Source organism: Patagioenas fasciata, chromosome 1 (genome assembly GCF_037038585.1).
Source record: "Patagioenas fasciata isolate bPatFas1 chromosome 1, bPatFas1.hap1, whole genome shotgun sequence".
Lineage (NCBI taxonomy): Eukaryota > Metazoa > Chordata > Aves > Columbiformes > Columbidae > Patagioenas > Patagioenas fasciata.
In genome coordinates this window covers 207,104,856-207,132,298 of record NC_092520.1, presented here as the reverse complement: position 1 = coordinate 207,132,298, position 27,443 = coordinate 207,104,856, and the positions used below count along the sequence as shown (strand labels likewise).

Here is a 27,443-nt window from a genome sequence, read left to right as displayed (position 1 = left end):
TCTTTTGCCTCTTCATTTCAGGGGAAGGTTCATGTAGACTCCATTAAGAGTTTGATTTTTCATTCTCATTTTGTATTTTGCTGCTGACTCACCTTGATCTCCAGATTTTAAGCTCATTACGGTTGTTTCCAGGGATCATTTGATAGTTTAACATCCTGTTCTTTACCCTTTCTTTTTAGAGGAAGGATCCAGTGCCTGTATAGAGCGACCTCCATGCACAAGCAAAGACTTTTTCCAGATCCACACCCCATGTGATAAGGAAGGAAAAGTAAGTAGTAGGCACTATACTATTTTTAAGCTCATTGAGCTTACTGTGATCTCTTGATTTGAAAACAAGGTAGAGTTTCTAGGAATGACTTTCCCAACTGCTTTCTCAATTTTGCTTTCAGCATTGAATCTCTCTGATTTGGGCTTGTCCTTTAGCTACTTTCTCTCCAGCATTTCTTCATCTGCAAGAATCGGCCTGTCGTGGGTCTGCTTAAGGTATCTGTCGTGAAATGCTAGGCTTCTTTCACTCTTGATTAGTCTACCTGTGTCACTGGTGCTACCTCCACACTCATAAAAGAACAGGGTTGGAACACAAGCTGAAGTACTGTCCCAGAACAAACCATACTGTTTAGTTGATAGTGCTCTTTCCTGGCATCCTTTTGGCTTGTGACAACTTGCCCTGTCCCAGCAATGCCCAGACACAATTCAGGTGCACAGGAGAATGACCGTACCTGTTGCAGGTGAAAGAACATTTCTCTGCATAGGTATGATGTCCCCTGGTCATTGCATCAAAAAAGAGCCCATGGTCTGTTGAAATAATGGTATATACATAGCCTGTGAGTATCCATGTGCAGCAGCAGAGATTAGTTGATAATAATGTGCTTGCCTCATGAGATGCCTTGGAACATCTGGACTCTCAGTAGATTATTTCACCCAGAGATCTTAGATCCACTGGATCTCTCATACAGGGACCCACTGGTGGAGCAGCATGGCTTTGGAGCTCTCCTGCTCTTTGTCCCAGCAGTATTTTGGTGGGATTTGGAGAAGAAACTCCTAATTACAGGGATACAGAGCCCATAGAGGTGTGGACACATGCTCAGGCCTGTTTTATCTCTTTTTCTTCCCTTTTCCATCCCTCATAGATCTGAATGGGATAACAACTAGTCAAAATCCATAGCACCTGTAGGTTGCTGGCCCAATATTTGCTGGCAGCATGGAGTATTTTGGAGTCTCCTTGTCAGCCAGTTCTAAAATGCAGCTGAGAATTCACATGCTTTATTAACAAAGCATCAGTGAGTTTAGCCCCAGAGCTGGCAGGCTCTACAACCTGTTCTTGACTCACTGATTAACTTTCCTTAATGACTCAAGGAATCAGCAACAGTGTTCACTGTTACACCCCCAGGTACCCCTTTAATTGCAATCTCCTATAGAGTACCCTGTCACTGCTCTGTGCAATTCAAGGCATGCTGGCTTTGAATAAGCTCCTGCCATTGACCCTCTTCCTGTCTCGTCAGTGGGTTTTCCCTTTGCTGATGGGCATCATCAGAATACAGAGTGGTGGGTCTTTCTGCAGATCAGTTGCAACAACAACATGTGTCATAAATGCACAGATACGGGGTTTTCAGGACTGCTTTCACCACTTAGTGCTCTGCGTCTCTGGAAATCAGTCTGCGTTTGCTGTACTTGCCAGCCGTAGAATCATAGAATAGTTTGAGTTGGAAAGGACCTTCAAAAGCCATCTAATCCAACACCTTGCGATGAACAAGGACATCTTCACCCAGATCAGGTTGCTCAGAGCCCCATCCAGCCTGGCCTTAAATGTCTCCAGGGATGTGACATCCATCACCTCTCTGGGCAACCTGGGCCAGTGTTTCACCACCCACAGTGTAAAACATTTCTTCCTCATATCTAGCTTGTATCTCACCTTTAGTTTAAAACCATCGCCCCTTGTCCTATCACAACAGGCCCTGCTAAAATGTTTGTCCCCATCTTTCTTATCGACCCCTTTTAAGTACAGAAAGACCACAATAAGGTTTCCCCAGAGCCTTCTCTTCTCCAGCTGAACACCCCAACTCTCTCAGCCTATCCTCCCAGCAGAGCTGTTCCAGCCTCAGATCATTTCTGTGGCTCCTCTGGCCCCTCTCCAACAGGTCCATCTCTCCATGTGATGCAGTCCCATGAGAGGGCCTGACTCTGCAGCCCGTCTTCAGGTGAACAGTGGCTGTAAAACACCAACCTAAGGGCCTGTGGATCTGTGACTTACTAAAATCAGCCAGGTTTTACACTGGAAAGACATTGTTGTCTCCCATCGAGTCCGCCCATCAGTCAGGATGTGGATCAGCCAGGGTACGTGACCCGGCACAGGCATGGCTGCAACACAGCTCAGGCAGGGATCAAGGGTGAGACACTCAGCTTAATTGCAGCTCCCAGGAGCCCAGACCTGAGCCTGCACTGAGGCTTCTTCCAGCTTTTTTTCTGAACAGCTTCAAGACTGGTGAATACTTCTTGAGCAGCTCTGTGTTATCAGAGGGCTAACGTTGAGCACAAGCAGCTCAATATTTGATTTGGCAGGGGCACATATTCAGGGCCCTGAACCAAAATCGTAAGGTTAAATCTCTCCTGACAAGCTCTGTACCCATGCCTCTGGCCTCAAGGATGCCTGGTTGCACTGCTAGGATGAAAGGGTAGAACTACTTGGAGGGAGAGCTCTGGGCAAGTTAATCTTGCTCTGGAACTCAACTAATTTTTGTCTTGAGATATTAAACCCTTTCAGGGATAGACTCAAAGACACATAAAATTTAAAACCCAACACCATGGGTGATGCATCTCACCTTGTGTGTTGTCAAAGAGAGGTGATGGCAAAGAAGTGATCCTGTTGTACATGATCATGCCAAGGATTGACTCATGTTAGTGTTTATGGACTGCTCCTTGTGTAATGTGGAGGGACTGGGTAGGGGTTGGAATTGTTCCTGTGTGGTTTTGGCATTTCTTCAGTAGGTGAAAATGGCTGGAGAGAAATTGAGGACATTTCGAAGAACAGGCCAATGTAGAGAAAATGCAGAACTTGTGATGTTCTCTGTTAACAGAAGCCTTCCTGATAAAGGGATTTTATAATGCAGAAGTTATATTTTGGGTTACTATGGTTAAAATGCAGAGATTGCTTATGCTGTTGTTAGAATTATTTATCTGACATTCCTCAGAAACATTTTCATGGTAAAATCCATAAACATTTTTGCTCTGCTCTTGAGGCCTGAAATCTTGGAATCACCTGTGAACCCAGCCACTTCTGTTTCCCTTCACTGCCCTTCCCTTTATTGTCCTGGATGTGCAAGGTGTGTTTTTGGCCTAAAATGTTGGCAATACCTTAATTTCATTTACAAGGAGGACCTTGACTGGTACGTCTAGTTCTAAAACTTCCTAAAACACCATGTGAGCTCAGTGTCTTCTCTTTCCAGACTCAGATCATGTACAAATGGATTGAACCGAAGATTTGCAGAGAAGATCTCCCTGAAGCGTTGACACTACCTCCTTCTGGAGAGAGGAAGGATTGTCCACCCTGCAATCCTGGCTTTTATAACAACGCCTCATCTTCCTGCACTCCTTGCCCACCAGGCACCTTTTCAGATGGGACACAGGGTAGGAGTCGACAAAAAAACTGCTTAGTGTCCCCAAAAGCAGTTGTCAGCTTCCGTGTGACTTTGTTTAATGATCCATCATTATAAGCCAGAATTCATTTTGCATAAAATATTTATGTAATAATGTTGGAGAGAGGGAGTTTGATATCTTCTTTCTCTCTGAAGCCTTCTGCTGCTCTAATTTGACCTGCTGTGTTCTGGATACATTTCTTGGCTGGTATAAACATCCTGAGGGTTATTTAAGGAATTCTGAGAAAGGAATCAGAACTTTTACAGTCAGTAATTCCTCCTCACCCATTCTCCTGTCCATGCCAAGTTCTTCCCTCTGAAAATACCATTTTAAGCACTACCAGATGAGTACCTTGCCAACATTGTCTAGCCTAGACTCTGGCTTGCTGATTCTGAGATGTATTTGCCTAGTGGTCACCTACAGCATTTTGTGGGATCTCATGTTTAGCAGTATGATCAAAGCTTCAGCTGAAGCCATTGTAAAGGAAGTCCTGTTTGGGGATCACTTGCAGATTACTTACCACAAGGTTATGATCTGCGATTTATAAAATGCTAGTCTTTTTTCTACGTTTCTGGTCCTGATAAGTCTTTGACCATTTAATTATAAAGAAACAAATTATATTCTTTGCTCATTACTTGCCCCAGAGAGTAAAAAAGTAATATCTATGTTCTTTGAAACACCTTGAGATGCGCTTTGGCCATGTGATATCCTTTTCCTGCCCTCTCACCCTGTAGAGTGCAAAGCCTGCCCTGCTGGGACTGAACCAGCTCTTGGGTTTGAGTACAAGTGGTGGAACATCCTGCCAGGCAACATGAAGACGTCTTGCTTTAATGTCGGCAACTCCAAGTGCGATGGGATGAACGGTGAGCCAAACTCCCCCTGTTGTTATGTGCCTGTCTTTCTCCTGCGATGGTCACTGTTGTAATGGAGCACCCATCAAGATGTGCGTGCTCTTTGCTGCGTGCGTCACAACGCAGTTTCCCCTCTTTTCTTTAACTGCACCATGCTTGAAATGTCCTGTAGGAAGCAATGTCACAATATCACAAGAAATAAAAAAATCTCTTGTATACCAGAAGAGGGCAGGAGCTGCAGCCTGTGCGAAGTCCTCTCGGCCAAGGACCTATCTCACCATCGACTTTGATGCATCTGATTATCCCCATTGAAAAAAACACAATGATTTGACTTCTCTCTAAGTTCATCTCCTCTCATGTTTTGTGATAACTTTGCCTGTCGAGGTCACACATAATTCTTCTGGAAAACTTAAGTAAAATCTGTGATTTTCTTCATTTTGCACTCAGAACTTTCTCTCTGCACATATGCTAAGATTGCAGCAGAGAGCAGTCACAGCTCGCCAGTGAAAATGATCCCGTTCGGGACTTCTCTCACCTCTAGCCTTCTCTGCAAGGTTTTCCTCAGTTTGATCTGCCCTGTCAGGCTGATATTAACTCAAGCTTTAACTTATGTGTGTTGAGAAAAGGGGCACTGGAGTATATGCTTAAAATTTAGCACATAGATTCATTGATTCATCTGTTTTAAGTCTGAAAGAGATCAGATGGATCATCCCCAATGAGCTGCACAGCAAAGGTCAAGGAATTTCAATTGCTTTGCTGATTTCACGGTGACATTTGCCTATAAAATCATCAGTTCATACAATTACTACAATTTGTCATTCAAAAGCATTGTTATACTGCTCTACAGTATCAGGAAATAGTCTGCCTTAGCTTATTGAAGAATTTCTGGAATCCATGCCCAAGTCTCTGCTATGGGAAACCCAGGGAAAAAGGAACTTCCCTAACAACAGTGTATACCACTCATCTTTAAAACATACTGAAGTACTGAATCGCTTTACAAAGTGTGATAACAGATATTTTTTTATTTTCCATATGACCCAGAAACCATCCATTTCTTGATTTCTTTTTTTTCTTCTGTGAAGGTTGGGAAGTGGCCGGTGATCACATCCAGAGTGGGGCAGGAGGCTCTGACAATGACTATCTTATCCTGAACCTGCACATCCCGGGATTCAAGTGAGGAACAGGATTTTTTTCTTTTTTTAATCTATTTCTCATTTATTTGTTTCTCTTACACCTATTATGTATTACCCGTGGGATGAACTGAGTTTTCTTTTTTGAAGTGCAATGATGTAATGAATGAGAGACAAGAGGAAACTTGGATTTTATTCCTGTGCCCTCAGTCAACCCATTGCAGCAGACGATTCTCTAAGACCTTAGTTTTTAGCAGTGTTTGCTTCAGTCTGAGATGTCAGCTGATTGACTGTTTGGAACAAAGAAAATACATTCTTATCCCTCTGTTCCTAAATTATCCCAAGGTAACCAGCTGAACCTACCGTAGGGTGGATACTGGTGCCTGCCCTGAAGGTTTTTTACAGAAATCCAAGTTACTTCGTGCTGTATATCTGGAGAGGTCCAGGAGAGGTGGGATGTCCTGTTCTTCTGCGGTGCCTCCTGGACTTTTAGGTGAAATAGCTGTTTGAGGTGCTCATATCTCTTTGTCAAAAGAGTGAACTCAGACTCCTAGCTCAGACCAGGTGCCAAATATTGAGACACATAAGGTATGGCAAAATTAACCTCACCCTCCCTTTGCTGTACCTCAGCTGAGGGAGCTTGTGACTTCTTACACCCAGTGAGCAAACCCTGATTTTTATTTTACAGTATGGGCAAACAACAATTAAAATAGAAGCAAGAAATATATCCATGGAGAAGCTCAACATGTCCCAGTTTACCATTTAATGCTTTTCAGGGGAGCACACTGAATACTTCTGGTTTTCATTAAACTCCTGAAAACTGGTGGAGGGTAAATGCAATTAAATCAGTGTAGATCATTTAAAGCATGTAACGCATTTAAGCAATAAGATTCCCTACTGATATCATCAGGTTCAGGTGTTGATTGTAAGGAGAGAACTGCACCATAAAGGAGTCAGACACTTAAAATCACCCTGCTGTGCCCAATACCCAGCGCAGAGCCGCTGTGCAAACCTGGCTTCCGCAGTTCTGCAAGAGCAGGTTTTATGTGACAGGACTTTGATGGTTTTCCCGCTGTACGAAAAGCAATTTGAAGGATTGACTGCTGCCTGTCTGGAGAGCATCTTGTAAATGTTTCGTTCCTTCTCTGTTAAACAGACCTCCGACATCAGTGACAGGAGCGACTGGGTCAGAACTAGGACGGATTACTTTTATTTTTGAGACCATCTGTTCAGCAGATTGTGTGCTGTACTTTATGGCGGTGAGTGAGGCCTGTCTCTCCATGACTGAGGACTGAGCCTGGTATTCCACATGTCACTTTAATACCTCTACGTAGGCGTGATTAGTTGCGCTTGGTTTATTATGACTAAGTATGACATTAGTTTAATATCTGTGATGCCCTTGCAAGAAGGATTTTGTGAATGACTTAGCGAAATTCCTCTACCACATGAGTTGTGAACAATTCCTGGTTATCTGTTTACTTTAAAAGAAATCACTGGACACTAAAGAGCCAAATTTGCCCCTGTTAAACTGATAAAATTCTCAGTGTCTCTTGTGCAGTCAAGTTAACCTCCAGAAGTTTAGTGGAGTCACAAGTCAAGCCTGGGAAATGGAAAATTCGGAAACCTGGTCTTGATCCTGTTGGTGACCCAGGGAGTTCGTAGGGCAGCAGGCGGACATTTGTGAAAGCACAGTGGCATGTTTTTTACTTTCCTCATCTGCTTATTGAAAGTCCATCAGCTGAGGAAGGTAACTGGATCTGCGACAGCTCCCTTGCCCCTTCTATTGCAAAGTAAAGCTGGTTGTTTTTTTTTTTAGTTTGTTTTTGATTTAGTGGTACTTCACATGAATCTACTGTTAATTTAAAGAGATTTAAGTGGAAATTAGGTGGTAATTTGAAGAAATCTGCCTTTACTGGTAATTTAAAGGAATCTGTTTTAAAGGAAAAGCATCTTTCACTGGAACATTTACAGTTGATGGAGAATAAGAAGTACAAACAGAGATTGAACAGCATTTTCTCATGTAAACTTTGACACTGCCTTCTTGGCCTCGGTTCTATTTCAGTAGAGACGCCAACGAAGTAGGTGCCTGAAGATGTCATAAACTATGATTTTCTTTGAACTTGAGCCTTCCCCTTTCTGTGCTCTGGCACTACCCACATGTTTTACACATGAACAGAATTTCAAATCTGAAAGAACCACTGTACTAAATCTGTCCTCATAATGTTTATAACCTACTATAGGACTTTGAACTTAACTGTTGTGTGAATTAGAACATATTTTGGAATAGACACCCATTCTCAGTTGAAAAATTACTAGTAGTGGAAAAGAGAATAAATATGTTTGCTCTTCTTTATTAAACATTAAATGCAATTGTAAAGTATATACTAATCTCTATATTATTACTGGTGTTTAGTGTGGTATGACCACACTTTTGTTTTTTAAAAGAGATTCACATCCATTTTGTAGGACATTAATCGAAAAAATACCAATGTGGTGGAATCGTGGGAAAGAAGTAAAGAGAAACAATCCTACACTCACATCATCTCCAAAAATGCTTCCTTTACATTCACCTGGGCCTTTCAGAGAATAAACGAGGGCCAAGATGTAAGTACTTGTTAATGTACATGGCTTTATAGCACAGCCTTCCTTGGACACTCACTGCCAGAGCTCTTGTCCTCCACTGAAGCTCACAAGTTTTTTGTAGAGGGTCAATGGCTGTCACCTCACCCCTGGGAGGCGTCTGGGGATGAACCATATTGAAGAAAGATATAAAAGGATATAAAGCTACTGGAGAGTGTCCAGAAGTTGGTGAAGGGTTTGGAGAGTGTTTATGAAGTTGGTGAAGGGTTTGAAGGGGAACCTGTATGAGGAGTGGCTAAAGTCACTTGGTTTGTTCAGCCTGGAGGAGACTGAGGGGAGACCTCATGGTGGCTACAGCTTCATCACAAGGGAGCAGGAGGGGCAGGAGCTGAGCTCTTCTCTTTAGCAATCAATGACAGAACCTGAGGGAATGTCAGGAGGATGTGCCAGGGGAGGTTCAGGTTGGACATTAGGAAAAGGTTCTTACCCCAGAGGGTGCTGGAGCACTGGAACAGGCTCCCCAGGGAGGTGTCACAGCCTGACAGTGTTGAAGAAGAGACTGGACATCACCGTCAGACACATGGTGTGAACTGTGGGGTTGTCCTGTGCAGGGAAAAGAGTTGGACTCGATGATCCTTGTGGGTCCCTTCCAACTCAGGACATTCTATGTTATTGTTCTGTGTATTTTTTTTTTATTTTTAATGAAAGTCAGGTGAATGCATAAGCCAATCCCGGAATAGTTGCCCTGGTGCACAGCACTGGTTTTAGTGTCCACATGCAATGGTGCAACGGCACTAGGGTGGTTTCCTTGCCTCTTGTTTCAGAGCAGACAGTTCATCAATGACATGGCAAAGATCTACTCCATCACGGTGACCAACGCAGTGGATGGAGTTGCCTCTTCTTGCCGGGCCTGTGCACTGGGTTCTGAGCAGTCTGGCTCATCCTGTGTGCCCTGCCCAGCGGGGCATTACATCGAGAAGGAGACCAGCCAGTGCAAGGAGTGTCCGGCCAACACCTTCCTGTCCATCCACCAGGTCTACGGCATGGAGGCCTGCATCCCATGTGGGCCTGGCAGCAAGAGCACTAAGGTGCAGAAACTGAGTGTGTCTGAGATAGGGCAGGTTGGGATATAAGCACTCAAAGGGTCAATTTTAGTGCTTTCCTGCAGGTATGAGCATTGTGAGCATTGAAGTATAATTGTAACCAACGACCCCATTCTTCCAAATATGTCCCTGGTCTAATTTCAGTTTATAAACATGCAATAAGAAGATAAAATGGATCATGCTGGCTCAAATAAAGGTTCATTTCAAGAAGCTACATTGAGGACAATGTAATAGCACATGTGTTAGTTCCACCTAAAACTGTCCCAGACTTTTGCTGTTTTAAACTCAGAGACTTCCTCAGCTGGATAACGTTTATGTGCCTCTAGAAACCTGTAACAAATTCCTCTTATATGAAATTGCCCTGAAGGCTAGATAAGCATTTATAATGTGCAGCATCCTTTGGCAAGGAGCTGCACAGGGGCTTAAAGAACTGCTCCATTTGGTTAATTTTCTGCCTTACTCCAGCTGGGTTCATATTTTGTCCCTGTTTCTTGAGCTGTTTCTTTTGTTTCCTTTGCAAGATACAAGTGTAACTGAGGCCATGTTCTGGTCTATCTATGGGGCTTTAAGCTGGGATATTGGGATCCTAAAAGCACCCACACAAAACAAAGCAAGAAACTGCATTTTCTTGGCTAGTGCAGGGGACAACAGAAAGGCCAACTTTAGGGAGTATTGAAGTCCTGATGTGTGATTACAGGGGACTGAAACAGGAATGAGAATTCTCCCAAGGGAAAGGTGAATTACAGGAATAGGACAAGTTCTCCTCCATCCTTAACATGGAGAGCAGTTCTGCCTGTGCCTGCTTGCTTTAACTCCCGGGTGAATGGTTTGCTGCTGGCCCATAACTGCTCTTTAATGGATGCTTCTTCTTCTGAAGGATCACTCTGCCTGCTTCAGTGACTGCCTGGTGTCATACATCAAGGATAACCAGAGCCTGAATTATGATTTTAGCAACCTCAGCCAGGTGGGCTCATTGATGAGCGGACCCAGCTTCACCTCCAGAGGGACCAAGTTCTTCCACTTCTTTAACATCAGCCTGTGTGGGAATGAGGTGAGCTCACCTGGTGTCAAGTGTTGGGGGGCATTGACCAATTTACTGCCCGTGTTGTTGTTCTGTGGGATCACACTGAGAAAGGACAAGGACTCCTCTACAGCTGAGCTGTCACCAACACTGTAAACACTTTTCTCTGGATCTTGCTCGGCAGTGCAGGGGGGCTTTTGAGCAGCCAAGTGATTTTCCAGAAAAGAGATGAGAGTGTTTTAGGCGTAAGTGATGGTCAGAAGAAAAACCCTATCACATCCCTACCTTTTCTTAGTTCTTGTGCCTTGAAGTCACTTGGGTCACAACTCTGACCTTTTGTGCTGGCACCAAGGAACTCAACTGAAGAGTCTGAGTCTTTTGGTTGCCAGCTTCTTTCCATATTTTTCCCTCATGACTTGGCTGGAGATGTTGCTGTCAGCAGAGCACCTGGTGCCCCTGCTTTCTGCCAGCGTCCGAGGTGCTTGTTGCTGACTTTGATTATAGCCTTATAGAGTGGTGGAAACGTTTTTACTTTGTGAATGCAAACAGTCTTTGCCCCAGAATCAGAGTTTTTACATCTGGGGCTTGGACTGTACCAGAGCATGTTGTCACATACATTGAAATTTCAGAGCAGTACCAACAATGTATATTGTCCTGCAAAGGTCAGTGCGTGCAGTTTACATTGATGTTCAGCCCTGTAAAGTTCTGAAGTCTCTCTCCCATGTTCCAAAGGGTTTGCATGAGTTGAAGCAAATGAGTAGTCCCATTTCTTTACAGTGTTTTGCATACTTTTGGACTTAACCATGTTTTTACATACCCTTCTCAATTAAAGCTGCTGACAACTAGACCCACAAAGGTACAGCGATGCGCTCTCCCATGTGGTCTTCATTTGCCCAAATTAGTGCAGGTGTGCTACAGTACTACCAACCGTATGAGTGGGTCCTGAATGTTTGGTGTTCTATCAGGACAACTGAGTCTGCTAATTCATCTTTCCTTGCTGTTGCTCTGAGATTCCAGCACTGATCTCAGCATGTGACATTAATGCAGCCTTGAAGACTATGTATCTATTTAGGGGTTTTATGTATTTGTGATCTGAGAATATTTGATCTGGATTAAATCCCAAATAAAGAGGTATTCTACAGTGTTTTAAAGGCAAGGGAAACATGGTTTTCCATTGCAAGCCATTTTATTATGCTCTGCAAGTAAACACTATGCTGTCAAGATAAAAAAAAAGAGTGCTTTGTAGCACAGGTTTCTGATAAGACACATACCAGAGGTGACATCGTGTTTATAGGTCTGTAAAAGACTTTAATTGGAGGTTTCAGAGTGGCACAGTTTGTTGTTGCAACTTGTCCCTCTCATGACAGAAACATCAAGTTGTTTCTAAGGTGCAGGGAAGAAACTCATCCATCTGCAGTCAAGAAGTTTGCACTCTCTCCTTTTCCAAACTTTTTCGCATCCTATCAACAGCCGACAGCTTCCTTGTTTTTCCTGGTTGTCCACAGGGGAAGAAGATGGCTATTTGCACTGACAATATCACAGACGTCACTCTGAAGGACATGGTTGCGGAATCAGAAGATTTTTCCAACTTTGTGGGAGCTTTTGTCTGTCAGTCCACCATCATCCCGTCGGACAGCAAGGGTTTCCGAACAGCCCTGGCTCTGCAGTCCAACAGCCTTGCCGATAGGTTCTTAGGTACGTGGTTTGTACTCTCAAGTGTTTAGGGGCACAGAGTAAATCCTTCCCAGCTCAGAAGTGCTGTATTATCTTGAGAGAAGAGCAAAGGGGCAGCCCAAGAGTTAGTCCCACTTTGTTCTGTGAAGCACGTGTGAACAGATGCTTTTTGCTGCTGTTTCAGTACAGCTGATGGCTGGAGAAGAGTATGGAGTCCCCCCATTCTTTGCTTTCCATGCCCATATTACTCACTCCTCCCTGTGTTTGGTCTAGTGGGTCCCATGGTGCATGGAGTTTCAGCACAAAAATCAGGAGGATGTAATTAAAAAGCATTCATTTTCTTTCATATTTCCAACTCACCTCATGCAGGACAAGACCAATCACTGCTGTAGTCACACTAGTCCAAGTGTTTCTGCCCATGCCAAGTCCCCACTTGGTGCTGGGGCACAATTAAGTGAGGAAGCTTAGGGCAGCATGGGGCTGTGCAGATCGTTAAGTCTTGCAATGCTCTGGCCCAAAAGTTCCCAGAGTCTGGGGCCAGATTAGACAATGAAGTAATTTAGTCTGCTCACCTATCCATTACAGGCACTGAGTGTTTGTTCTTGCTCCCTGGCACTGAGCCCAGAACCTCATGTTTGACAAAAGCACATCTTTAGAAGAGCATTCAATCTGGACTTTTAAGACTGCCAGAAATAAAAGCTTTGCCACAGTGATTGGTATTTTTTTTCACTGATCAAACAGTGTCTCTGTATTTTGTTTTAAAGCAGACTTGTTTCCTGTTTTAATTTGCTTGGCTTCAGTTTTCAGCTCGCTCTTATTATTATTCTTTCTCCATTTCACACCCACATTTTCCTCCTTGGAGAAATATTTTGTGTACTGGAATCATCACACCCTCCCTGGTCTGCTCTTCTGAATGGACTAATTAGACGAAGTTCTTCTAAGTCTCTTGCTATCATGTATTTCTCAAGCATCTGAATATTTTCTGAGGTTCTTTCTGCAGCCTTTGTAACTTGTTATTAGGTTTTCTTAAAGCATGGACATCAGTAAGGAATAGTATTCCAGTATTTAATTCAAAAGGATGGCAATAAAAATCCCTTCTGTATTTCTGTTTACATGCAAGGATAGAATCCCCAAGTCCTTCTTTCTCCAGTCTCATGGGATTTCATGATGGCTTCTTGGATCTGATGTCCACTCTAGATCTTTTTCAGGGTTACAGTTTCCAAGGGAAAATCTCCCTTCCTTAGGACTGACTTTCATCCCTTGGTGCACTTGTCTGCACTAAAATGTGTTTGGTTTGATAGGGACTAGCTTACCAAGTGAATCAAGTTGCTCTGTATTTTATTACTGTTCCTCTTAATCTTTGTCTTATCTACACACTTTACCACCAGTGATTATATAGTTACTTGCAGATCCTTGATGATAATCTTGCATTTGGGATTCCAATATCAATGCCTAGAGGAGTCTGGAGATGTACCACATTTGACGACAATTTTTCATGGCCAGATAATTTTATAATTAGTTAGTTAAATAATTTTTAATCCAGAGTGATTGATATTAATTGATATTACACTGCTAAAGTTTTAATGAAAATCTCATTAGTAATTAGTGAAACACTTGATAAATTTACATAATTTTCTTTAGCAACCAAATTCATCAGTGTTCAAGGAACATAATCGGATTTGCTCAACAAGAGTTGTTCTCCATGAATTCATGTTGACAGCCACTCATTATCTATCTATCCATCAACTGGACAGTCACTCATTAGGTACCTCTCCATTAACTGAAACTCTTCTTCCACTTACCATTCCTGTTTCTTTGCCTCGTCATGTTAACCACATTGTCATTTGGCTCACCATATTCCCTCTCCATTAGTCTTCTGACATTTCGCTATCGTTAAAAGCTTTATTAAAAGCCACTTTTTGTGCAGGTTTGCCAGTTTATAAGCAGCACGCCAAGTAGATGCCAATATCCTCTCCTGCCACTAAGACAATGGGGTGTTCAGTCATTGTCTTGGAAAGCAAAGAGGTAGTCCTGATTTTTTCCCAAGACAGAGGGAAGATTTCAAGCTCTTCTACAGCCTTTTCTTTGTCATAAGTGTTCCATTTTAAAATGGCTGAAGTTTGTCTTTCTTATCCATAAGATGTACTTTTCTTTCTGGTATTTCTAAAAAAGCTCCAAACTTAGAATTATTCTAGTCCTGCCAAACATAGGCTTTTCCCTGAAGTGTTTAGCATCCATTATAATTTTTCTGTAACTTATAACTTTTGATTTTATTTGATTCTGTATTCCCCCTCCATTAAGCTAGTGTCAATATTTTTATTTGAATTGTTCTTTTACCGCTGTTCTGATCCAAAGTGGACTCTTAGTCAAAACTATCGTAATTCTCCAGAGAGTCATTGTGGGTTTTTAGCTATATAATTAATATCCTCTGAAGAATGACATTTTTTTTTTTTTTTCCACACTTGATTTTGCTTCTAGTGTTCTCGTTTTTGAGAAACTGCACTTTGAGATGCCATTTCTACAGTAGTGCATATTGGTTGGGAATATTCTCTCATTGCCTGTGTTGAATATAATAAGGTCCCTAGGAGCTCCAATCTTCCAGTCTAGTGAGTAACTAATCTCCGTCCCTTGTGTCACAAACCAAATTTAAGTTTCCCTGAGTTCAATGCAATGTCTTTGACGAGAGGAAATGATCGTCTCTGCTGATATCAGCATATGTTCTCAGAGGCCCCTCCACAATAATCTGACATCTTCCTGCACATGTTCCTGGTGGTTACTGCAGCACAGCTCATTGTATTCTGTTGATGGGATGCTCTGTAGCTGTCCCTCATATGCAACCCTCCTGAGCAATGTTACTGAGCACATTGACCCACAATCCCAGTCTCTAACTTGTTCTATACCAGGTAGTAGTGTCTAGTACAAACTGTCACCTTAGTTATCTACTATGTTTACCTAAAAGGGTTATGACCAGACGTGGATTTTCCAGCTGTGTGAATCATCCTCCCAAATGTAATGCCAGCCATGTCAAAGTCCTAAGAATTCAGCTAGGCTGTCTAGACTCTTGCAAGAACAAGGGGAAAACTTTTCTTCAGTCTTTCTCATCTTCCCACCTATTGCTGGCTGATACCAATTTTTCTTGTCATTCTAGGAATTTTTCATCTCACTGAAAGGATGCAGCCTGTCCCATTATTACACCTCCATGTTTTTCTGAAATATTGCAGTAGAGCACCGATATTTTCTGTCTTCTTTGGTTCATGGGGTTGGAAGGATCTTGAGAACTTTGGTTACTTGAATTTTCCATTTTCAGCTCCTGTCCAAAATCCATACAGACCTGCGTAACCTGTGTTGTTCCACACACCAGCCTGTCGTTTGTTCCAAAATGTGCCATCAGGGCTTGCCTATAACTCCGTAATCCTGAATCTCGTCATTACATCTTTCTGTTTTTCTCCCACAGTTCTGCAGATTGCTTAGGGTGTTACATGGTTATAGGCATTGGGGCTATATGTTCAAGGCATATACTTTGAGCAGTTGATTGGATCAGACATCTTCAGAAGTTATTTTCCAACCTAAACTATTTTATGCTTCTGTAATATCCCTTGGTTGCTTTAAATTATTACAAAAGTGTAAAACTTATTTACACTAGAATTGTTTTATTAATTTTTTGTTTTGTTATGTCTATATGAGGAAATCAGAGTGTATGAGGAACATAAAAATCTGCAAAGTTTACCTAGAATAGAAGAAAATGTATAATGTATAGTGATGTCATTGTATGCTATTAAGTGAGATCCGTGCCTTTCAAACTGAGAAAATGTTACACATGAACACCTCAGAAATCCATTCTTAGCTTGTTCCATTGTTTTTTTTTCTTCCTTCACATTTTAGGAGCTACTATTGAAACAACACTAGAAAATATCAGCATCAAGACAGATATGTTTCCTCCCTCTCCAAGCAAAATACCTGATGTGCATTTCTTTTACAAGTAGGTTAAAAATACTGTTTGTTGCTACATCAAATGTCTTTGTTTGTTTAAAGGAAACTAAAACTGTGAGGGGAGATCTTTAATCCACCTTTAATCCTTATCGCTTTAATCAGTATCTGGCTGATGTTGATTGGCATGTTGAAAAACATCTTATGAAATCAGCAAACACTGTTTAGTCAAATGTACATTACACTTGATCTGTAGAAAGTGACACCAGAGCTTTGATTCATCCAGATGCCACTTCCAGTGTTACGTTTCTTTCCATAATTTCTTGTGTGTGGCTTTGATATGGCCACTTCCTGTTGCACATTTGCTTTCACATTCATTTGTATTTAATTTGATGTTACGAAAATGAACTAATCATACTTAAAAATAATTGCTCCAACCTGCACAATTACTAGTGTGCTTTTCCTGTTCTTTGCTTTCCTCCATAAAATGAATACCTCAGCTTGGGTAAGAATCAGCTCAGAGATCACCTGGACTAAGATGTCTACATGGTGATGTCTTCATGGGAACTGGGTTTCTAAGCTTGGACTCTGAAGCCTGTGGAGCTATTCAGCTTATCTTAAGGCACATACCTATATTTGTTCTACTGACTGGCTCTCTAGATTGTGTTGGCTTTAGTGCTGGCTTTAGATCTTAATAGGTTGTAGCACTTCAGATATCAACACTTCATGCATATGTGAATACTTAAATTACATGTCTGATTCTGCAAACTGAACCTCACACCAGTGACTCTACATTCAGTAGTTTATGAACTTAGCTTGCAATGTCTATCCTGTTGGAATAAGGTCCATTTTTTGAATCCCCTTTGCCTTGTTCTCTTTCAGAACAGTATGTTTCTCAGATTACTGGATAAGGGGAGAGCCACCATAAACTCTCCAGCAGAGTAACACACCAACCACAGCAACAATTCTCTTTTTTTAATCATTCCATTCTGTTTTATGAGCAGGTTTATTCCTTGACTCAGCAGAGTTCAAACTAGCTAGAAAGACAGAGCAGTTCCCTGGGTGGCATCTCAGAGCACTTTGAGATTTGAGTTATGTGCTGAAACCCACTCTGCTTCTGTTGCTCCGTTTTTTTCCTACAGCTGACAGGGGCTAAAGTGCTGTGGTAAATGCTATTTCTTTAGTATTACAGTTGCAAGAAAGCACAGAGACCTATGAAAGAAAAACATGTATTTAGTATGGTGGAAATGTATTACATTTCTCCTCTCGTTTGACATTAGGTCTTCAACAGTGACAACCTCCTGTGAAAATGGCCGTGCAACTGTTGTGACAATGAGATGCAACCCAAACAAACCAGACCAAGGAGAGCTTTCTGTGCCCAGGTATTTAAGTATTTGTTTCCTAGTAGTGCCAAAAACCTTTTTTCCCTCAGGTGATCTGCACAAAACTAATTAGTAATCTTATACTTAACAGCAATGAGGAGTGCAGTCTCAGTCATTTCTCCTGGGTGAGGGATGTGTGTGTCCATCACCTCCCAGTAGACCAATTGCTCTGTGTTTAGGCTGTGTGATGAGAGAGGTCAGAGCTTGGGCAGGTTGTTCCAAGCTTAAAACAAAAAGAAAATATAGTAATGGTTTATTGGCTCCTCCTTTATTCAGTTCCTTATTTTGATCTTTGGCCTCCTGATTAGAATGACCTACTTGGTGCTTTGAGAGGTTATTTTTTCTTCTTTGATCTACAGCAGTGGCTGTGGACAAAGTGTTTTTTTTAAAAAAGAGCAACCTGTTCTAGGAAGTATGAAATCTGCTGTTGCAATGCTGATGTGAGCTTTGACTCTGTGTAGTCCAAGTTCTATATGTATTTATGTCTCTCATCACTCCAGTTTGTACCCTGGACCCCTCGTACCAGTTGTGTTAAATCTACCTGACCTTTTTTTCCCCTTCTGTTTCAAGTGACTTCAAAAAGCTTCTTTCTTCCAAAGTCCTGTTTATGCCTTCACCTGAAAAGTTGCAGAGAAAAAGCAGTAAAAGAATGAATTATATTACTCTTTAGCAACACCCTGTACATTCTTCAGCAGTTCCTGTTAACTCTGGTAACCCTCCTCTTTGGCTGTCAAAGCCTGTCTTTGTCTGGACATTACTGTAAATCTGCTGATAGCCCTCTCATTTATCCTCCTTCCTAAAAGTTTAAAGTCCTCTTCCCAAAAGCTGACAGCGTGAGAAGTGTGGGGGCTTCTTTGATCCCTGTCCCTCTTGGCACAGCTGAACTGTGCACATCTGATTGAAGGCAAAGGGGCATCTGCTTCACAGGTGATGGATAAGTGATTGATGTTTGAACCTTTGGAGATGCTTACCCCAGTTTCTTAGGGACCTGACACACTACGAATTATTCTGGGCAACAAGCCACTATCTATCAGCTGCTGAGCCAAAATCCTGCAGGTGTCCTTCTAGTGTTGTAGGTTAAACATGATATGAGCTGTGAGAACTCACCAGTAGTGAGGGAGGAATAACCTACCTTGCTTTTAAAAGTGTGAGCATGGGCAGAAACAGCACACAGCTGTCATGATGTACCTTATCTCAGTTCTTGTTGACTTCTCTCTTCCTAGCCCCCTTTGATTAGCTCAGCAGTCAGACAGCTGTTTTCAAATGATGAGGTATTGTCTGATACAAGTCAAATAATACTGTGTGTAACTGCTTGATCCTTCAGACATGGTGTTTAGTATCACATGCAGGTACAGTATAAGATGAAAGAGGTTGAGGAGAAAGATCTGTCAGTGCTCTTGCCATGTACATTGAGAAAACGTTCCAGAATCCAGAGAGGACAGCTGTCAGTTATTCAAATCAGAATAAGCCAGAATGGGCTTTCAGGGCTGTGGATTTTTCAGTCCTTCAGATCAGGATAACAGATTTCCAGAGGATATAGAAAAACCTTTAAATCAATTTTTCTGTATGGATATATTTCACATTTAAATGACCTAGCTTCTTGCATGGACTTTTGGCTGCTGCTGCTGTTAGACCTGATGTAATTGTCAGTAACAAATCCTACCTGAACGTCCTGTCATTGCCAGTACAACTGCCTTCTGCAGGCTGAATACAAAATAGCACCATTTGTCTCTCTTAGACTAAGAGAAGCTGTTATCTCTTCATTAGCTGGTGAACATCCTTCTAGTAATTAACAATGACAGGACAAGTCCATTCCATATGGAGAAAATCACCCAGGCATCATTAGAACAACAGCAGGAACCAGATAGCAGCATTCATGTGGAACAGTCACCCAGTGCAGAAGAACAGTGGTAGAGGTGCCTGCTGGGCTAGTCCATGCTGGTGTAACGCTGGAGTAGTTCTGCTGGTCTCCAAGGCTTGCTTCTTTCCCTTCTCTTCATTGTAGGTGTGTGAGTAGCACTCACTGCCAGGAACCGAGCTGTTATTTTAGACCTTTGACAACCCAACATCTGTTTTCATCTAAGAAAGCATTTTACAAACTGGGAAAAATTCTTCCCCCTGATTTTTCCATCTGGTGACTAGATGGAAGTTTTGTTGTACTTACCATTACCAAGCTTTATCAGCAGAATGTGGAGTGAGGATGCAAACCCCACTGTTTCGTAAGTGATAACTAAGCTTTGCTCTCCTCCTAGCTCATGCCCTGCGGGCACCTGCGATGGATGCACTTTCTACTTCATATGGGAAAGCGCAGAAGCTTGCCCTCTGTGCACGGAGCAAGACTACCATGAGATTGAGGGAGCCTGCAAAAAAGGATTTCAGGTACAGCAACCTTGTCTGCAAGTCAGATGGGTTTGTTTGGGTATAACTTGGACTCTGTTGAAATTCGCTGTGCAAAGCAATATGCAAGTGCAGGTGGAGTAGAGAAATCTCTGTCCAGGCTCTGAGCTGGCTGGGTGCAAGTCTTGCTGGTGAGGTGCTGTGTTGAGACTCAGTGATATTTGTGTCCATGGCAGTGGGGTTCCTGGGGGAGAGCTGGGTTGTGCTGAACAGCTGTGTGGATAGGGACCTGAACTCTGTATGCATTTGCACATACAGGCAGGTTATTTGTGAAGGACAGAGTGCCCAAAAGACTTCAGTCCTTTAATAGCCATAAACATAAGGGGCAGGCTAGGAGAGGATTCAGAGTTTCTGTTCAGAAATTCATCCTCCCTTGCTTACAATTGTTTTGGTTCTGCCTTCTCTAGTCAAATGTTAGGAAGTCCTATCACAGGTTCAGAACTGTTCTGTTGATCCACAGCTCCAAACCTCCTTTTGCCATGTCTGAACTTGTAGGCATAGTCAAGGGGATGATTGAGTAGACAACAAAACTCCACTTAGAGTCAGAAAACCTGAAGAACATGTTTAGGTTTGCCTTCACTGAAAAGATGTTTACCCTTTCTACCTCAAACCAGCTTGTTTTCTTCAATGCTAAATAGTTTTCTCTTTTCCTACAAGCAACTCACTTTTTGGTGTTTTGTTTTTGAAAGGAAACCTTGTATGTCTGGAATGAGCCAAAGCATTGCATTAAAGGGGTTCCCTTGCCAGAAAAAAGAACTAACACTTGTGAAACAGTGGATTTTTGGCTAAAAGTTGGAGCTGGTGTTGGTGCTTTCACAGCTGTTCTGCTCATAGCCTTGACCTGCTATTTTTGGAAGAAAAACCAGAAGTAAGTACTGCAAATTGTATGCCATATAAAAGTAAGCTACAAATTTGATGTAGTGAACAGAAAGACATGTCATGGATCTCCTCTTATGACAATGTTGATGAGAAATAACGTGTTGGATCAGTCTATCAGTCTACCAGGTTGAGGTTTCTTCTGCCAAATGTGACTATCAAGAATGCTAGTGAGGAAAGCATAGGAAATCCACAGTATTTTGTTATGGCATAATTTCCCAATAGGAACTGTCTTTTCATTCCCCGAGAGTTTGAAGTTGACCTTGAGTCCTGAAGCAACATGGCTTTCTTAAGGTCTGAAGACCAAAAGGATATCTCTTCAGTCTAATTAGTCCCTTTCAGCTGGGTTAAAATAAGGTTCTTGATTTTAGGTGTATTCTGGCAGGACATGTCTGGTGCACACCCAAAAGATTCCTGCTTCTCAGAATGAACATACTGAATATTCCCTGTCCCCATTGTCCCTTGCTTCCCAAATCTGATACCATTAACTTTCAAAAGGTGGTTCTGCCTCCATGGGATTTCATCACCACATAGCACATCCACCTTCATCAAATCCAAACTCCAGTATCATGGTCCCCACCTGTTGCTGCCTCCCGCCACACACTGTTACATGTCTCTCCTCTTCCCCAGAGCCTCCTTGGGCAGGAGTGTGATGCAGAGTCTGACACAGGCTGGAGTCAGACCTGCTGTTGCCCCAACCAACACACAAGTCACACTTCTTCATGCAGGCAATCGTCTCAACTTACTTGTGCTCTTCTGGGAAAACATGGTTCTTTTATAAGGATAGAGGACTAATCTGGAGAGCAGGAGCTCCGTGTGTCATTAATACTATTTTGGTTACATGTTTTTAATGATTGAAAAGTGTCTAATTTCCAGTAAATACCTCAGCAATAACTATTTGGAAGGGCTGCAGATAATCTAAATTACAAAAATATTGAATATGTGACATTTGTAAAAAGATCTATGCCTGTCTCTCTTTATATCTTCAGGCTGGAGTATAAATATTCCAAATTAGTGATGACAGCGAACTCAAAAGAGTGTGAACTGCCAGCTGCTGACAGCTGTGCTATAATGGAAGGAGAAGATAATGAAGAAGAAATAGTATATTCAAATAAGCAGTCACTGCTGGGGAAGCTCAAGTCCTTAGCAACAAAGGTGAGTAGTAATTACTACTATTAATACTAAAAATAATTATTACCTTTGTTTATTACTGGCTGTGATGAAAATCTGCACAGTGCTTTGTGCAGCCACCCACGTACGCATCACCCAGTCCATAGTCAATCTGCTGAAATCCGCAGTATGGATAATGGTAAAAAATGTTGCAGGGTACTGAGGAAACACTCCCTCTTCTGCAGAGAGATTTTAATAGTGTTCTCTATGGTGTGGGTGATACCTAAACGAAGCAGTTAGTGACAGGAGGAACCTCTCTGCCTGGATTCCTACTGGACACCTGCATTGCTGAGCCAAACAGAGGTATTATAGGCACAGAAAAATAAAATTTGGCATATAGCCACCAGCCAGCTGCTTGCAGCTAACCTGGGCTGGCTCCATAGCTGACTTGAGCACCATAATTCTGACTGCTATGGGATTCAGTTAAGAGGACGCATCAGCCACAGCCACAGCACAGCAACCTCCTCCATTTCACTGGGAAGCAAGAGCAATAAGCATTTTTTTTTCTGCAGCACAAGTGATGTGGGATGTTGCATGTCTGAATTCATTGCACAAAGGTGTTTGGTGTCCTTGGAACGTTCCTGAGAGGAGCAACAGAGGAACATCATGGCAGATCCTGCAAACACTGGTCTTTACTCCGAATACCTTGAAGCCAATGGGAAGGGTAGTGTTGTCCAGCTAGGGCATCTGTTATGATTTTGATTAGGATAAGGGTGGAATACATTTTCCCTTTCAAACAGATTTGCTGGAGAGGGTTTTTTCAAAATAAGGTTTCTTAAAAGATCTTTTTTTTTAAAAAAAATATCCTTCACTTGTTTCTTGTCCAAATAATATTTCAGAATGTTGAATGTTAAGACTTTTTTCATTTATTCCTTTTTTTATCTCTCTGTGACTGAGTGCAATGTGTGCCTCCTTTCTTTTCCCTTATTTTTCTCTTCTCTTTGTTCTTTTCCTTTATTTTTGTTTTTAATTATACTGCTGTCCTCCTTCCATGCTGCCTTCTCCCCAGGTCTCCCTCCTAGGAGATGTTACCATTACACAGCTAATATGCAGAACTTCCCCTTGACCCCAGCCTGCCTATTTGTCTTGCAAAATCAATATTGTTCCGTGTGGAAAGGAGCAGAAATTCAATACTAGTTCTTAATTCAATATTAAGAATATTGAAAATCTAAACAAAATCAAGTCACATCAAATTTTGTGGTGGTGTTGCAAAAACGGAAGCTGATGTCGTTTTGAATCCAACAGGGACTGGCTTTGAAATGATGGTTTTTGACGATGTTTTTTTGTCCATGAAATGTCTTGGCTGGCAATGGAGGAGCGTAATGACCAGTGCTGCTGGTGAGGGTCGTGTTTTGCTCTATGTCTGATAAGTATAAAAGCTTTACCGACTCCATTTGCAGCACCAACCACTGGCTCCTTCCTGATTAGAAGTATAGAGATGAGAGTGTGGGAGAAGTGGCTTTCTTTTTCTTTCTCTTTAAAGTAAGCTTTAGTACTTTAGTATTCAGACCGCTTGAATGCCTATTTGGACTCAAAAAGAGTTTTTTTAAAGTTCTATATCCGTTGTAGCAGACTCCCTGCGTATTCTCTCCATTTTAAACAAACCTGTCAGATATTTCTAGCTGGTTCCTTTTTTCCTGCTAGATAATCATAGCTGGCAAACTCAGCTTCCAGTACCTCATTAGCTTACTGAAATCTGTGTCCTGTAGCCCTGCAGATAACTGGAATTTAATATATATTTCTCCAAAACAAATGTTATAGACATCAGGTTTGATTTATGCAAAAGATGAGGAAATTAATCTCCTGCTGCATGTGTGTGTAAAATACATACAAAATATACAGAGGAAAACAGGGGAGAAAAAGAGAAGAAATGTAAACAAAGAAAAATCTGAAATATCCTAACTATATGTTCAAGCTTCAGACAATGGCATTTCTATGAAAAAGAAGCTATTAATGGTTTTGAGTACCCAAGGAATTCAGGGCTTTATTAAAGAATGAAATAACTGTTATTTTTAATGAGAATGTGGAAGTAAAAGAATTATGAAACTGTTTCAGGTTGGAGGCTGTTCTTGTTCCATCTGTTGTCTCCACCATAACAATACCAGAAACAGATACTTTGCAGTAGGCAGGTGTAGGACAATTTTCTTCCCTGGTTTTTCTCACATCTGCACCAGGTTGTCCTGGTCTGTGAGGCAAATGGCTTTAAAGAGCAGATCATGAGGTTAGTTTAGCATAGTTTCCAAACTGTTTGTGTACATCACGTGTAAAAGGTAGGTACATGAAGCTAGACCCAGCATTTTCTTGTGAGTAGTTTTATTAGAGCTTCTTCATTCACTGCTTCTACGTGGACCATTGGGTTGTTCACACACGCAGTACATACGTCCACGCTTCTCACCCTGATGCCTGCTGGCCAGATGGGCCAGGCTGTCACTCAGCAAAAACAGAAAGAAAACTCATCCCTCCAGCCCTGATTTTTAAGATGGTGGAGGATTTGTAGGCTCTTTTTGTCTTGTGAGTCTCCCAGAGAGGAGTTGGGATGAGAATTTGGGAGTGAGGTAGTGGTGTTCACATTCAGAGACTTTGCTCCAAACGTTTTATTTATTGTAGAAAACATAATAATAACCATAGATATGATTACCTTGCAATTCCCCAGCTCTGGCTACCTGTCTAAACTATGAGTATGAAATGCAAACTTTCCATGTGCCCTTTGAAGTAATTTCCATAACAATACATATGGCGTAATTTTGTTAATTTTGCAAATTTTTACAGAATTAGTAGTGTTATTAAAAATAAAGGGTCAAAATGTGCACTTAATGACTGTGGTAGAAATAAGGAAAAGGCTGCTCTGGAGATATTAAGAGGAAAGTGACTGTAGTAACTGTTGAAGTGAATTTGATGAATTCCAGTTGATGGGAACCTGTCTTTTCCATTGCAGGAAAAGGAAGATAATTTTGAATCTGTTCAGCTGAAATCTTCAAGATCCCAGAATATATGAAGAACTAATACTGCCTTCAAAGAAAGAAACCGAATTTCTATTTTTACAGGACCATATTTTAAACATACTCTGGCACACATTGTAGTGGTGATCTTGGTGAGAAGTGCTTACCCATTTAGGACAAAATAAGACAGGAAGCAAAACAGAAAATTGGATTGCCTTACCATGTGATTGAGTACCTTGCCAAAAAAGAAAGCAGTTGCTTGGATTCCAAACTGGGAATGAAATTCAACTCAGGAAGAGATATACATACTGCAAATAACATGATTTTTTTTGCATTCTCCTGGGCATTGCTCAGACATACCATATGATTTATAGGTACCTTTCATTTCCTATCACTCCTTCAACACGCATTCATGAGAAATGATTTTCTGAGAGGCCTGAAACCTCCTGTAAACGTTGTGTATTGTCCTTTAGTAGCATAACTATGAGTCTCTCTTAGAATCAAACTTGTGAATAGTACTCAGAATGAGCCTCAGGTGAGTTTTGAACTTTAGAAAATACTTTTGATTTTAATACTTTGAAGGGCTGGATGGTCTGTGCTGGCCTCTAGTACAAGAGGCACGGTGTTGCACCTGCAAGTTGAACCTGTTCTGATGCCTAAGTCATGGCCATCAGGGCTGAGGTAAAACCTGGTGCTATTAAATTTAAATGTGTTAACTACTGTTGTATGAATTGTAGGTCTTGGCCCATGAGTTTATAGGCTGTGGTAGACTCAAACTCTGTAAAGAGAAGGAAAGTGATGCCTACAGAGCAAACTGGACCTGCCCATCTCTGTGGAAGCTTGTCCTTTCAAGAGAGGTTGTTGGCAGTCTCAGAACCCACCCTTGGTCTACCAATATGTCACCTTTCCCTGGGTCACAAGCCAACAAAGCCTGAACTCTGTAGCTGAAGCAAGAATCTCTACTTCTGGAAACTAGGGATCAGCTTTGTCAGTTGGGAGGCTTGTTAGAAATCCTCGGCCATCTTTGGTCCTGGCCCCATGTGAGGAACAAGCATGGATGCCCAGCGGGGCTGAGTGTGGGTTATGTGTTTGTGCAGCTCAGCATCTAAATACTTTCTGCTGTCAATTCAAACAGAAAGGAGGGCACAAATGGTGCCTTGAAAACTGGAGGCTAGGTGGACTTTTTCATAAAATCAGCCACATTATAAGCATGTGACCCTCATAATATCTGCTGTAATAATTTCCTGAAATTCCCATTGAGGTTGTACTCAAAGGAATCTGAAACTTAGGCAAAAAAATATTTGAGTAAAATTATGCAAGACTTGTATAGAGCCAGGAGAAAAGGAGGAATGAATTTTATATTGACTTCTGGTCAGACTCGTATTTCCATTATAGAAGAATTATGTGAATTGTGGAATGCATCAAAAACCAGAAAAGACACATGGGCAGAAATGGTCTTTTTACTATAAGGAACACAGATTTTTGATTTTATACGACTGAGGTAGATCTATCAATAAAAGAGGGCCCACTTTTAAGTAAAATTAAACCGAATTTTCTGTGCTCCAAATATTTTATTATACTATAGATGTTGACAAAAATTTTATGAAGTTTAGATTTTTTTTTCTTTGGGGAAAATTCAGCCGAGTTATTTTATATCTCCAGTCAAAGAACACAGGCTTTACTCTTTTGATGGGAGATACTTCAGGCATCTTAACTGAAGTGGTGTATATTTTTTGTTGTTCTTGAAAAGGCACTTCGCTTTCCCAAAAAAGATTTTTATGGGGTATTGTTGAATGTATATTAAATACACATTCCTTTTTGTATATTTTGTACCATTGCACACTTATTATTGTACATTGTATTTGTCGCCATGATGTCATTTATATATGGTTGTCAAAGATTATATGCTCACTGAGTAAATGGTTACGGCTTCGGGATTTCACTTCTTGGATCTTTTATGAAGAGGGTTTTTATGTTGTTGATTTTTATTCAGCTAGTGTGCTGTAGCATCAAAGATATATATCTGATGGGCATTCATAAAATAAAGTGCAAATATATTTGAAATTTTGGACTTGAGATGTTTGGTGGAACTGCAGCCTTTCCTGAACACTGTGGGTCTGCAGTGGTGGCTCGGGCTTTTCACTGCCATCAAATTGCTTCTGTCTACATCTCCTTTCTTTATTTTTTCTTTCTCTTTCCATATGTTTTCCAAGGTATAGTTGGAGTTAATTCTCCAGAACATTATATCTTCTTTCATCACTGGACCCGTACCTCTGTAATGTCAAAATGCCTTAATTTTTATGAACGCTATTTAATTTTACTTAATACCACAGAGGGTTTGTTTAGTTTCTTTCTCTTTCCCTTTTATTTTCCAAATAAAGCAGAGAGTGAGGTTTCTTTTTTGTCAGCTCTAACAGACTTTGCTGTATGACCCTTCTCCGCTCTGTTTCAAAATGGTTTGTCATGATATTGTTCAAAATTGTTCCAGTCAATCTAATAGTATATCAGATGCAGTGCTAACCTAGTGGGATATAAACCAATACTGTAAACTTTATTTACCTCAAACTAAGAAAATTGCATTTTCCAACAATTAAGCAAGTTAAAACTGGCATATTTTAGCTGGCTTCTGCTGTTCTTTTCTTTCTGTTGAAGATACAGTACAGAGGGGAAGTTTCCATTTTCCCATAATAGACAAATTTTGGAAGCCTTTAATACTTCATTAAGAAATCAGCTTTCTGTGACCTCTTCTAGTATTCTGCC

General features: G+C 41.4%; 1 protein-coding gene across 2 annotated transcripts in view; it reads left to right on the top strand.

Annotated features, from left to right (window-relative positions):
- ELAPOR2 (endosome-lysosome associated apoptosis and autophagy regulator family member 2) overlaps positions 1 to 26,747 on the top strand; it is a 108,568-nt gene extending 81,821 nt beyond the window's left edge. For both annotated transcript variants that reach the window (XM_065857093.2, XM_071803505.1), the window contains 15 exons: positions 180 to 268; positions 3,444 to 3,624; positions 4,368 to 4,496; positions 5,567 to 5,657; positions 6,771 to 6,873; positions 8,081 to 8,218; positions 9,019 to 9,282; positions 10,175 to 10,348; positions 11,824 to 12,013; positions 15,875 to 15,971; positions 17,200 to 17,301; positions 19,554 to 19,680; positions 20,388 to 20,566; positions 21,564 to 21,729; positions 24,680 to 26,747. In XM_065857093.2, the coding sequence (XP_065713165.1) occupies positions 180 to 268; positions 3,444 to 3,624; positions 4,368 to 4,496; positions 5,567 to 5,657; positions 6,771 to 6,873; positions 8,081 to 8,218; positions 9,019 to 9,282; positions 10,175 to 10,348; positions 11,824 to 12,013; positions 15,875 to 15,971; positions 17,200 to 17,301; positions 19,554 to 19,680; positions 20,388 to 20,566; positions 21,564 to 21,729; positions 24,680 to 24,739 (2,090 nt within the window). In that variant the 3' untranslated portion in view covers positions 24,740 to 26,747. The remainder of the gene's footprint in view (positions 1 to 179; positions 269 to 3,443; positions 3,625 to 4,367; positions 4,497 to 5,566; positions 5,658 to 6,770; positions 6,874 to 8,080; positions 8,219 to 9,018; positions 9,283 to 10,174; positions 10,349 to 11,823; positions 12,014 to 15,874; positions 15,972 to 17,199; positions 17,302 to 19,553; positions 19,681 to 20,387; positions 20,567 to 21,563; positions 21,730 to 24,679) is intronic.
- Positions 26,748 to 27,443: the final 696 nt, after the last annotated feature.